The sequence below is a fragment of the Salminus brasiliensis genome, chromosome 6 (genome assembly GCF_030463535.1).
Source record: "Salminus brasiliensis chromosome 6, fSalBra1.hap2, whole genome shotgun sequence".
Lineage (NCBI taxonomy): Eukaryota > Metazoa > Chordata > Actinopteri > Characiformes > Bryconidae > Salminus > Salminus brasiliensis.
The window spans coordinates 44,815,770-44,828,580 of record NC_132883.1 but is presented as its reverse complement, the minus strand read 5'-3'; the positions used below and the strand labels follow the sequence as shown (position 1 = coordinate 44,828,580).

General features: G+C 42.4%; 2 protein-coding genes across 2 annotated transcripts in view; both read left to right on the top strand.

The window, feature by feature from the left end:
- The first annotated feature begins 816 nt into the window (after positions 1 to 816).
- Positions 817 to 5,356, top strand: LOC140557782 (H-2 class II histocompatibility antigen, A-K alpha chain-like). Its single transcript, XM_072682557.1, has 3 exons — positions 817 to 1,079; positions 2,752 to 3,033; positions 5,122 to 5,356. The coding sequence occupies exons 1-3, from the start codon at positions 821 to 823 to the stop codon at positions 5,247 to 5,249; spliced, it is 669 nt and encodes a 222-aa protein (XP_072538658.1). The 5' UTR covers positions 817 to 820; the 3' UTR covers positions 5,250 to 5,356.
- Positions 5,357 to 11,442: 6,086 nt separating this feature from the next.
- Positions 11,443 to 12,811, top strand: part of LOC140557778 (H-2 class II histocompatibility antigen, A-R alpha chain-like) — an 8,752-nt gene continuing 7,383 nt past the window's right edge. The window contains exon 1 of the mRNA XM_072682553.1: positions 11,443 to 11,565. Within this exon, the coding sequence (XP_072538654.1) occupies positions 11,511 to 11,565 (55 nt within the window). The 5' untranslated portion in view covers positions 11,443 to 11,510. The remainder of the gene's footprint in view (positions 11,566 to 12,811) is intronic.

Below are 12,811 nucleotides of genomic sequence, written 5' to 3'. Positions count from 1 at the left end.
CTGTAGCTGCTGGACTGTAATTGTAATATACTTACAGTTATTCTGTGCAATCAGGAAGTGGGTATATTTACATATAGTAAATGTTCAATGAAACAGATGTATCTCCAAAATGCTGAGTTTACAGAAGGCACTGAAATGTGTTTAACTTTGAATGGAAGTCAATGTAAAATAAAAGCTGATTCCAAGTGATTTAGAGCATTTCTATTGGTCCATTCATCCAGAACTATAGACACAGTGTACAGAAGCAGTAGCAGGGTTCCGACCAAAAAAGGGAAGTCACTGCATATTTATTGGTATCATACTGTCGTAAAATATATGGCAAAATGCAGTTTTTTCAGAAAACAGTAAAGAATACATAAAAATATTCTGTCAAATCATGTTCTTTCATTGTCATATCTGCTAAAACAACTTATTTATCTATATATTTTTTACCAGTTTGTGGCAAAGACAATAAAAGTAAAAATTATTCTGAAAATAACTTTTATTGTTATTATATATATTGCACTGCTCTGCAATAAAAACATGTCCCTCATTTTTTTGTCCATTTTTAGTTTTCTCTATGGTTCGAACCCTGTAGCTGCTTCTGTACACTGTGTCAATAATTCTGAATAATTGGACCAATAGAAATGCTCTATATCACTTGGAATCAGCTTATTTTACATCTTGTCTTCTGTTGAAAGTTCAGACCATTTGTGCTTTTTCCTTTAAACTCACCATTTTGGAGTTACATGTTTTTGGACAGCGACTTTTACTGTATTTATATTGGTGAGGTCGCTGTGCCTCAGTGGGGCTTATATTACTTACACAAACAAATGCCCTTATGTCCCCAGTTGTTCACAAGGACATCACAGTAACCCTCTGCTCAAGCTCCTTTCGAGAGTACATGTACGGACTTGATGGAGAAGAGAAATACCACGCTGACTTCAGTAAGGGGGAAGGAGTGATGACCCTGCCAGATTTTGCAGATCCTTTTTTATATCCAATAGGATTCTATCAACTGGCTCTAGGTGACGTGGAAATCTGCAAAAACAACTTGGAGTTTTGTGCAAAAAGACTGAAGTACCCTGCAGAACCACAGGGTAAGACAGGAGCAGCATGGCAGCACATACTCTTTCTAAGGCACATATTAAGAAAAGCATTTATTACAATTAAGCATTACACCACAAGCGATTTCAGTGAAAAAAGTTGACACTCTATGGCCATGCTTTTTATGCTAATTAAGTAATTGGTATTTTATTATTATTATTTATTTCAGATTTTTTGGTAATTTTCTCCCCAATATGGATCACCAATTACCCAGCCCATACGTATTCTCCCCCATCACATGTAATGCTCCTGACACTAATGAGGGTGAAGACCCTCCCCTCTGACACGTGTTCAGTCTGGGTTTGAAGACAGCGAGTGTTGGACTCCCCAGGGTCGTACTTGAAGCTGGAAGGGCTCTTGGTGCAGATCGGCTTTTGACCACTGCCATGAAGTATAGCAGGGCTGGTCCAGTCTTGGCTTTGTAGACCAGAGTCAGGGGTCTGAATCTGATGTAGGCAGCAGCTACAGGAAGCTACAGTGAAGAGAGAACGCAGCTGCATTCTGGATAAGTTGCAGGGGCCTGATGGTGCACAAAGGGAGTTGCAGTAATCACCAGGCAAACAAACAATGCGCCTGGAGGTAAGTGCCGTATACCTCAGACTCATCGGCCAGCAGATGCTAGTGATGACCAGCACTGCACTGGAGTGATGTGGGAAGAGAGCGCCATCTACCCACCCTGGACAGAGCAATGCTAATTGTGCTCTCTCACGGTCTTGGCTGCTGATGGCTAGCAGCATGCCCGGGATTCGAACCAGCGATCCTCTGGTCATAGTGACAGCGCCTTATTCCCTCCGCTGGACCAGTCAGGACCCTCCTTGTAATTGTTAGCTTTTGTATGCTAATGTTGATTATTTTTACTTTCTAATATCAGTTAGAAAGTCCAAGGACCACACTTTTGTGATTATACCTCAAATACAAACTGATCACTGACTCCAGACACAGCCGATCAGCCAAGACATGTTTGGTGTCTCAAAGGTGCGCCTTTACTTTAGGAAAGAGATGCTTGGCTAACATTGCTAACAAACACTGGACTGGACTGTCACCATTCTCAGCTGGATAAATCTCATCTGGCATGGTTTTTGAATGGGTAGAGACAAAAAATAGCAGCCAAAAAAATAAGATAAAATATGATAAAATACATCAATGTTCAATTCATAAATGTATGTATTTACAAAAACACCTTTATAAATGAGTTATTCACTGCTTATTCATGTTTTATAAAGTCTTTAAGGAGGTATCTTTCAAATAAAGTGTTTATAACACGTCAAATAAAGTCAAGCAGATCTATAAATTAACAATAGACTTCCTATTTACTCATTTACTCAAATTCTTCATTGTGTTTACTGGGTTTAAGGACCACTAAAAAAAAGTGTCAGCCAGAATTCAGTTGATGTGTTAGGTTCATGTGTTTCTATCAGCTTCAAATGTGGCCCTCCCAACCACACTGTAGAACCAGAACCGGAACCAGAAGCAACAAATTGGTGCAAATTCGTGAGATTAAGCTTCTCTTACCAAATTGTCAACACGCCGGCACTACACTGCTAAACTCTGCTTAGGCCTGTACGAAATAAAAGCCCTAGAGTTTGTGTGATATCTAGACTTCACACAATATTTAGTCTGATACATGATTTCCATTGAACTATAATAGGATTATGATTTCTACAGATGCTCCTCAAAGCTCAATCTACCCCAAGGATGATGTACAGCGAGGCTCTAGAAACAGCCTGGTCTGCTACATCACTGGGTTCTACCCTCCAGGTGTCGGAGTGTCCTGGACCAGGAACAATGTAAACATGAGGGATGAAGCCAGATTTAGCACATATTACATTAACACTGATGGAACCTACAAACTGGCCTCTGCTCTGAGCTTCACTCCCGAGGAGGGAGACATCTACACCTGCACTGTGGAGCACTCGGCCCTGGAGAGACCTCTGACCAAAACATGGGGTGAGATTTAGACCAGTTTATTCACCGGATTACAGAGCAACACTTATACCCATATAGAAGTCTTATATATAAGTGCATATAAATATATATATATATATATAATTATCAGACATTGGATCCATGTGCATAATAAGCTTCCTGGACAGAATATTAGTCACTTTTAAGGTGGTAGTAACTTCGGGCTCTTACAAATGACAGCTGCAGGTTTCATGGCTTGTGAATGAACCTGGTGAAGGACCTGCGCTGACTTCTAGAAGCAGTTCTGGCCTGGAAGCAAAGCAATTTTCATTCACTAGCGATGAAACCTCCAGCCTTGCCCATCCTTGTCCATCAGTTTTGTCTTTTAGAGACAATTCAGAGCCAGATTACCTAGACTGGGATTTCTGCCACTGCTGGTAGACCTGTATGACCGTATGCTTCCATACACCTGCAGCTTCAGCTTCTTCCTTCACACTACGCCCAAGTGCAGACACTCCTTTTAGCCAATCATTAACTGGATCTGCTTTGTGACCCATTTTCCACACATCCAAAAAGACCCTGTAAAAAATTGTAAAAAAACACTCTGATCCAACTATGATGTAATGTCCTTAAAACAAGTCAAAAAGAGGCTCAGTATTGTGTGTGGCCTCCACAAGCCTGTATGACCTCCCTACAACGCCTGGGCATGCTCCTGATGAGGTGGCGGATGGTCACCTGAGGGATCTCCTCCCAGACCTGGACTAAAGCATCCGCCAACTCCTGGACAGTCTGTGGTGCAACGTGACGTTGGTGGATGGAGCAAGACATGATGTCCCAGATGTGCTCAGTCGGATTCAGGTCTGGGGAACGGGCGGGCCAGTCCATAGCTCCAATGCCTTCATGCCTTGAACTGCTGACACACTCCAGCCACATGAGGTCTAGCATTGTCCTGCATTAGGAGGAACCCAGGGCCAACCGCACCAGCATATGGTCTCACAAGGGGTCTGAGGATCTCATCTCGGTACCTAATGGCAGTCAGGCTACCTCTGGCGAGCACATGGACGGCTGTGCGGCCCTCCAAAGAAATGCCACCCCACACCATTACTGACCCACTTCCAAACTGGTCATGTTGAAGGATGTTGCAGGCAGCAAATCGCTCTCCACGGCGTCTCCAGACTCTGTCACGTCTGTCACATGTGCTCAGTGTGAACCTGCTTTCATCTGTGACGAGCACAGGGCGCCAGTGGCCAATTTGCCAATCCTGGTGTTCTCTGGCAAATGCCAAGCGTCCTGCACAGTGTTGGGCTGTGAGCACAACCCCCATCTGTGGACGTCGGGCCCTTATACCATCCTCACGGAGTTTCTAACCGTTTGTGCAGACACATGCACATTTGCAGGGCTCTGGCAGTGCTCCTCCTGTTCCTCCTTGCACAAAGGCGGAGGTAGCGGTCCTGCTGCTGGGTTGTTGCCCTCCTACGGCCTCCTCGATGTCTCCTGGTGTGCTGGCCTGTCTCCTGGTAGTGCCTCCAGCCTCTGGACACTACGCTGATAGACACAGCAAACCTTCTTGCCACAGCTCGCATTGATGTGCCATCCTGGATGAGCTGCACTACCTGAGCCACTTGTGTGGGTTGTAGAGTCCGTCTCATGCTACCACGAGTATGAAAGCACCACCAACATTCAAAAGTGATCAAAACATCAGCCAGAAAGCATAGGTACTGAGAAGTGGTCTGTGGTCCCCACCTGCAGAACCACTCCTTTATTTAGTGTGTCTTGCTAATTGCCAATAATTTCCACCTGTTGTCTATTCCATTTGCACAACAGCATGTGAAATTGATTGTCAATGAGTGTTGCCTCCTAAGTGGACAGTTTGATTTCACAGAAGTTTGATTTACTTGGAGTTATATTGTGTTGTTTAAGTTATCCCTTTATTTTTTGAGCAGTGTATTTTTAATAGATATCATTAAAATAAGTCCTATATTTGAAAATGGAAAAGTTAAAAAAGTGACAAATAGGGCAGATATAAGTCAACTCCATATATTCTGATATATGTCATATATTTAAAATCTATAAATTGAGACCATATATCATCATATATTTCCCTTTGACTAAAGTGTGTGTGTTGTACAGATGTACAGGTAGCTCTGTCTGGTGCCGGTGTTGGAGGATCTGTGTTCTGTGGAGTGGGTCTGGCTGCAGGACTGCTGGGAGTGGCTGTTGGAACTTTCTTCCTCATTAAAGGAAACAACTGTAACTGAGAGTCCGACTGTAAACAGATCAGTTTGTGTGTTTGTTTACTTTGGCTCCTACAGTCAGATACAGGACCTGTGGCCACCTGAATATGTTAGTATAGCAGCTGAGTGAACCATCTGCATCAGTTTTGGAATCATGGATGGGACTGTGAGGGTCATGGCTAAACCTTCAGCTAGCTCCCTCTGATTGTTGATTGTGGATGTGGTGGATGTGGATGTGGATTTGGGGTGTGCTTAGAATCATTATTCTGCTGTATAGCCTGTCATGATATTTATATCATAAGTTTATTGACTTATTGTACAACATATGGACATGACCTCTATAATTTAGCTGACCTCAGTCTTGCCCACTGTGTTAACCTAATAAGGAGAGCCCATTTACGTGAATAAGCTGGTATTTTCGACTTTGTTTAAAAACAGTAGTTTTATTTTATTTATCTATTTCATTTTCAGTGTCTGACTATTCTTAATAATCAAGAATGAAAAAGTAAGGGTGTAATTATATCATTATGCTACTATATTATCATCATTGTTTCAGTGGCATAAAATTCTTAAAATGACAATATCGTTTATCACAGTTATTGCTGGGACAATATGTCATCCATAAAAAAGGTTATCATCATTCTCCTGTGCATGCTAGAGTTTACTGCAAAACAACAGTCAAAGTTATCCTCCACCCTCTGACCTTCCCTCTGGGAGGTGCTTGGCTGCGTGTCTGTTAAGCTAAGCTGTCAATTTGGTCCACAGCTGTTAATCACCATGCCTATAGTGCAGTAACAGCAGTGTTCCAGGAGTGAGAATGACAGATACGCCATTCTCCATGTTCCAGTCAGTGGAGCGTCAGCATGACTCCACTACAGTGCAACTCACTTAAAAATGACAAAATCACTTTGGAGGTTTTTTTTGTGTGTTATGACAACAAATCAATCAGAGAACATAGTCGATTCTTCAAAGTGAAGGTTATACAAAAAGATATTTGAGTGATGCAAAACAATAACTTCCATAAAGAAAGATTTGTGATAGAGATGTGTGAAAAAGCTTAGAATTGCTAGAAAAATATCTTCACATCTCTTTTACATGTTTTTAAGAAACCCCAAGTTTTTTTAGTAGGCTTTTGTAGCACCTTTATGTTTAAGACTGTGCCACTCTGAGTTGGTCACCTCGAGCCAAACGAAGCCTGTTGACACCATTAAAGTAATTCAGATGAAGAACAACGACTGCTGTCCCGTTGCCCTCACTCCTATCATCATATAGTGCCTCCAGAGGCTTGTCATAAGGCACATTAAAAGCCAGCTCCCTCCTTCACTGGACCCATTACAGTTTGTGCATCACCCCAACCGACAGACAGTGCCATCACCACCATGCTCCACCTGGCTCTCATCCACCTGGACAATAAACACACCATACGGAGAACTGGTGCCCCCCAGGGCTGTGTGCTAAGCCCACTGCCGTTCACTCTGCTGACTCATGACTGTGCTGCGAGGTACAACACAAATCACATTGTGAAATTCGCAGATGATACGTACTGGGCCTCATCACCAACAACAAGACCAACAACTTGTCACTGAATGTGGACAAAACTGAAGAGATGGTTATTGACTTCAGAAGAGTGTGAGGTGACCACGCCCCCCTGAACATCAATGCCTCTGTAGTGTACACAGTGAAACGAAACAACGTTCCTCCAGGACCATGGTGCAACATAGAGACGGTGCATACAGAACACAAGTGCAACACAGTACAAGTGCAGACAGACAACACAACACAATACAGACAAAGAATAATAAATCAATTAGGGTTAGTGTGCAAATTATGCAGTGTGCAATAAATATTGAATCCAGTGAGGTAGTATAGTTATTAGTGCAGAATGCTTCCCATATTGTCTGGGGTAAATGGTTGGTGAGAGAGAGAAATAGAGAGAGAGAGAGAGAGAGAGAGAGAGTGTGTGTGTGCATGGAACAGGAAAAAAACATCAGTTCAGTCTCTGGAGTTGAGAAGTCTGATGGCTTGGGGGAAGAAGCTGTTGCAGAGTCTGGTCGTGTTGGATCGGATGCTGCGGTACCTTCTTCCTGATGGCAGGAGGGAGAACAGTCTGTGTGAAGGGTGGGTGGAGTCATCCACAATGCTGGTTGCTTTGCGGATGCAGCGGGCAGTGTAAATGTCCATGACGGAGGGGAGAGAGACTGTGATCTCTCAGCTGTCCTCACAATACGTTGGAAGGTCTTGTGGTCAGAGGCTGTGCAGGTCCCAAACCAGGCAGTGATGCATATAAAAGAGGGTGAGGATGGGTGGAGGGAGACGGGCCTTTCTCCGGAAGCTGAAAAAGGCCCGTCTCCCTCCACCCATCCTCAGCCTCTTTTATATGCATCACTGCCTGGTTTGGGACCTGCACAGCCTCTGACCACAAGACCTTCCAACGTCTCCCTCCACCCATCCTTACCCTCTTCTATAGAGGGAGCATAGAGAGCATCCTGAGCAGCTCCTCAGCGTTCACATCACAGAGAAAGCCCAGCAGCACCTCTACGTCCTGCAGAGACTGAGGAAACTTATCTTCCTCCTCCAATCCTCATCATGTTCTACAGAGGGACTGTGGAGAGCATCCTTAGCAGCTGCATCATCGCCATCACAGATCGTAGGGGTCTCTCTCCCCTCTGTCACAGACGTTCACACCACACGCTGCACCCGTAAGGCCATGAGAATTGTGAAGAAACTCACTCATCCCTCACATGGACTTTTTTTATTGCTGACTTTTAAACAACAGAGACTGAACCCCCCCTCTCTAAAGCTGACCAAATAAACAACACAAGAATCACACAAAAAGGCCAAGTCTACTAACCATCGCACACACGCACACAAGGGACGACCGAAACAAAGGGGTACTTCTACAGAGACTTACAAGGGAGTCATAAGGAACACCTGGGACTAACAAGGGGGCGTAGTTACAGGTGGAGACACTAATAAAGTGGGGCTAGAACTGACAAGACGTAAACAGAGCACATGGCAACAGAAAAAAGAGGTAGACATGACAGAACTGGAGCAGGCATGACACCTGTCTGCTTCCTATTTATATATTCTATACGTACTACCTCAGTACCTGCTGTGTTCCATGTTTCATGTGCATTATAAGCTGTCTGCAAATAATGTCACAGCATGTAAAAAACCCCTATGCACCTTATTCTCACTACCTACCAGTTAAAAAAAATCTCTACTCAGTAATGAGTCATATTTATTGTATTTATCGTATTGTCTTTTTAGTTTAATGCTGTTACCTACGTCTGCAGTCTGTCCTGTACTGTATTGTTTTGTTCTTGTTTTGTTCCATGTTGCACCTTTTTTCTAGAACAAACACAATTTCATTCAACTGTGCACATGTACAGAGCTGAAATGACAATGAAACCCACTTGACTTGACTTGCTGAACGCATGCTCGCATTTATAAAATGCCTGGTCCATGTGCTCGAACCCTAAGAGCTGAGGAGCGGGGAAGGGTCGGTACGAATGACGAGCAGGGCAAGGAAACAGGTTAGCTGGGCAGAGAGACGGGAAACACGGTGTAGAGAGAGAAACATGCCTGAAATGAAAGGTGTGCTTATCTGAGCACAGAACATCAACTTGGGTCTAAACCAAGTTTGGAAAAGTGAGCATTTGTCTTTTGTTAGCCCGATGCTAACAAACACTTTAATTCTGACAGACTGGCTAGCAGAAATTAGCATTAGTGTAGTGGTGGTAATTTCATTCTTAAACAAGTAGAAAAAATGCAATACATTTTTTGTTTTTCATGTGTCTATTTTTTAAACAGCTAATCTTCACTAAGATCAGGTAGCTACATTAACTTATGGTTGTGTTCTTACGGTCTGCTTTTCCTGTTTTAAACTAATAAAATAATATAATATGTGCTTGGCAAAGTGTCATAGTACATTGCCACATCATCACTAATATGGGATTTAACATTGTACTGCAGCCAGACACTAGAGGGCGTTAGCTTTACCTTTTAATTGCTTTTGTACTGTCTACTTCCACACCAATCAGCCATAACATTAGAAGCAGGGAAAATGGACAAGCATAATAATCTGAGATACTCTGACAAGAACCAAACTGTGATGTTCTAGACAAATTACAACTTAAAGATACCACAGGAAACCTACAGAGGTCTTGTGGATTTCAAGTCAAGTCAAGTCATGTCAAATTTGGGGTGGTGGGTTTGTGGGGGAGTGGTGGGTGTGGGGCAGGACTGCTGGTCGGACTGGTAGGTTCTGATTGGATTTATGGAGAGCAGAGAATGTTGAGCAGTAGCAGAGTGTGTCTGATGACTCCGGCAAGTCTGACTATAACAGCCTAATTGAAAGGAGAGAGCCAGAAGGCAACACAGACATGGGAGCTCCCTGAAACGCTAGTGTCCATCTCCTTCACCGTCCACAAACCTAACTGATCGCGTGCAAGCAGCGAGACGACAGCTCCAGCATCTCAGTGTACTACAATTCCCTGTGTCTGCGAACCCCTGGACCTGCAACCTTTATCCAAAGAGAAACATTAATTACCAAAAACTATACTAAACAGATGAGTTTCAGCCAAGATTTGAAGACTGTGTCTGAGTCCCGAACATTATCTGGAAGGTTCTTCCAGAGTTGGGGGGCTTTATAAGAAAAGGCTCTTCCCCCTGCTGAGGTTTTCTGAATTTTGGGAACGAGTAAGAGTCCAGCACCCTGAGATCTAAGTAGTCTTGATGGTTCATAATATGTAATAAGATCCCGCGGGTACTCATGAGCGAGGCCATGTAGGACTTTATGTTAATAGAAGAATTTTGAAGTCAGTACAGAATTTAATTGGGAGCAGTGCAGTGCTGGACTGATTTGGTCAGATGTTATAGGTTTGGAAAAAACCCTGGCTGCAGCATTTTGAGCTAGTTAAAAGTTAATTTGATGACGACATTGTGAAGTCAGTGTGGAGGGCCTATTACAAACCACCATTAACCAAAAATCTGCAGTGGTGACGTCTTCATGACATGGTCTCTGTGAGGTTGCTAGGCAGTTGCTAAGGTATCTAAGGTGGTGAAAACACTGATTTCTACCTTGGCCTTTACCTTTGATTTTAGCCTATCAACAGGGGTCGAGAAGGATAAAGAGCTGTCTAACCAAATGCCTAGATGTTTATACGCTGGGACCTGTGCCAGGACAGCTCCTTTATTTCTAGTAAAAGTGTAAAAGTGAGGATGGTTAAAGCACTTTTCTGACCAAACCATTTAAAGTTGGCAAACACATTTTAAACTTGGAGGAAACTGACAACACTGATTTAGATGACAAACCAGTGGCTTTTAAATGGTATCGACAGCAAATAAATGGATGAAAGCATTACCAGCAGCAAGGGGAGTGGAATTAATATATAAGGAGAACAATGTAGGGCCTAGGACTGACCCTTGGGGGATGCCTTTAGTAAGCAGACAGGGGTGAGAAAAAACGAAATTGAACTTTTCATGCTGTGAACTTAAAGAAAATGTTCTGTGAATGTTCTGTAAAACCATATATGCTGCCCAGTGTATTAAATGGGATGATCAACTGAACTGGAGGCTTTGGTCAGGCCAGTAAATACTGCAGCACAATGTTGTTTGGTATCCAAGAAAAAAAAAAAAATCTTCAGAAATTTAGAAATAGGAGGGGAGATAGAAACAGTATGTCAGAGTGAATAAAAACTAGAGTGACTACAGAGTAAATTAATCTACAGAGTGAATTAAAACTACTGCATAAATTAAAACTACACCATCAATTAAAACTACAGCATAAATTTAAACCGGACTGAGTTAAACTATAGCGTAAATTAAACCTACAGAATAAATTACAACCACAATGTAAATTAGAACTAGAGTGAACTAAAACTACAGCATTAATTAAGACTACAGCGCAAACTAAAACTAGTGTCAGTTAAAACTATTGTAGAAATTAAAACTACACCATCAATTTAAACTACAATGTGAATTAAAACTACTGCGTAAATTAATACTACTGGGAGAAATTAAAACTAGCAAGATTTGCACTCTGTAGTTTTGGTTCTTCTGCTTGGTGTGAAGTTCTGGAGACGCTGAAAACTGAAGTTACCCAGATATGGCTGAGACAGAGTGAAAGTAATAATCCTATTGGCTGATTTTTCTGCAGCGTCTCAGAGAGAGAGAGAGAGAGAGAGAGAGAGAGAGAGAGAGGGCGAGAGGGAGAGGGGGACTATAATCAGTTCTGTCTCTCTTCTGTATGAGTCTGAGTTTATCTCCTCCTCGCTGATCAACATGAAGCTGTGTCTGATTCTCACCTGTGCTCTTCTTCTCTCCACACAGGCTAAAGGTCAGTGAAGCTCAGTATTTCAGTAGTTAGTACTGATCTGAATTACTCTAATATCATTCAACATATCCAAATATTAATTTAGGGAAAAAATCATTTGTATTCATAATTTAACTTCAGAAAGTTAAAGTGTGATATTTTATATTAATTACATGTAAAAGGAGATATTTCAAACCTTTTTTGTCTTACTGTTGATCAGTAAAGATTATAGCTCATGAACATCAGAAATACAGAATCTCACATTATTATTTCATTTGAGTAATTTACTAATCAAACAGTATCAACAAAAGTGGTTGGTGTGGCGTAACAGATAACACCACTATCTGCCAGTAAGCTACTATACCATGTGGGAGACTGGGGTTCAATTCCCGGTCTGGGTGACTGTGCTGCGCTATACCAATAAGAGTCCTTGGGCAAGACTCCTAACACTACATTGCCCCTCCTCTGTAATATAAGTAAACCTGGAAGTCGCTCTGGATAAGAGCGTCAGCTAAATGCAGTAAATGTAAATCACTGAAATACATCACTTTAAATGTAATGAATATGAAATATGACAGTTTTTCAGAACTTTTCCATGATTTTCTAATATTTCAGTATGCACTAGTATGTGTGTGTGAGTGTGTGTCTGTCAGGCCTACATGCTGCAAACTTTTGAGAGACGCAAATGGTTATCGTGACAGGTTTAGTGTGTGTGTGTGTGTATGTTATTATAACCCTCCAGCAGTACTCAGCTCAAGACCAATGGGACAAACAGCTGCCGAAGTGTTGTGACTCCCACTGAAATCAGGGCCCTGGACAGCATGTTAGATTTTAGACCAGTTAGATCTAAGTGAGCGCCAAAGACTAAAGGTTCCTCTAGTTCCCAATAAAAAAAGTTCTATATTTTAAAAAGACCCAAATAAAATACTGGCAGTCTGGAAATGTCCAGGTTTCTACTGTCCACTAAAAACAAGGCTCAGTCCAGTCCTTGCCCACCCTCCTCCTTGGGCAGGAACCCAGTGTAGACATTCCCAGAAAACTCCACCACAAGTGCCTGGATGTTTGAGAGCAGATGCTGTGGGGGGTCAACACAGGCCAGTTAATACTACAAGGAAGAGGCAGCCGTGTTGTTTACAACTAGAGTCTGCCCCTATAAGACATTGTAGAAACCAACCATTTCCATTTCAATAGAAAAGAACCTCCCAGTTGTTCATCATAAAATCACTGTCCCCCAGATAAACTCTCAGATACTTAAACTTCACTTCTTGGA

What these genes read in the sequence shown, in the direction of transcription:
- LOC140557782 (XM_072682557.1), top strand. Translation starts at nt 821, where the DNA reads ATGTCCCCAGTTGTTCACAAGGACATCACAGTAACCCTCTGCTCAAGC. An exon ending in GTACCCTGCAGAACCACAGG is followed by an intron (nt 1,080 to 2,751) that starts GTAAGACAGGAG and finishes TGATTTCTACAG; the next exon opens with ATGCTCCTCAAAGCTCAATC. An exon ending in ACCTCTGACCAAAACATGGG is followed by an intron (nt 3,034 to 5,121) that starts GTGAGATTTAGA and finishes TGTGTTGTACAG; the next exon opens with ATGTACAGGTAGCTCTGTCT.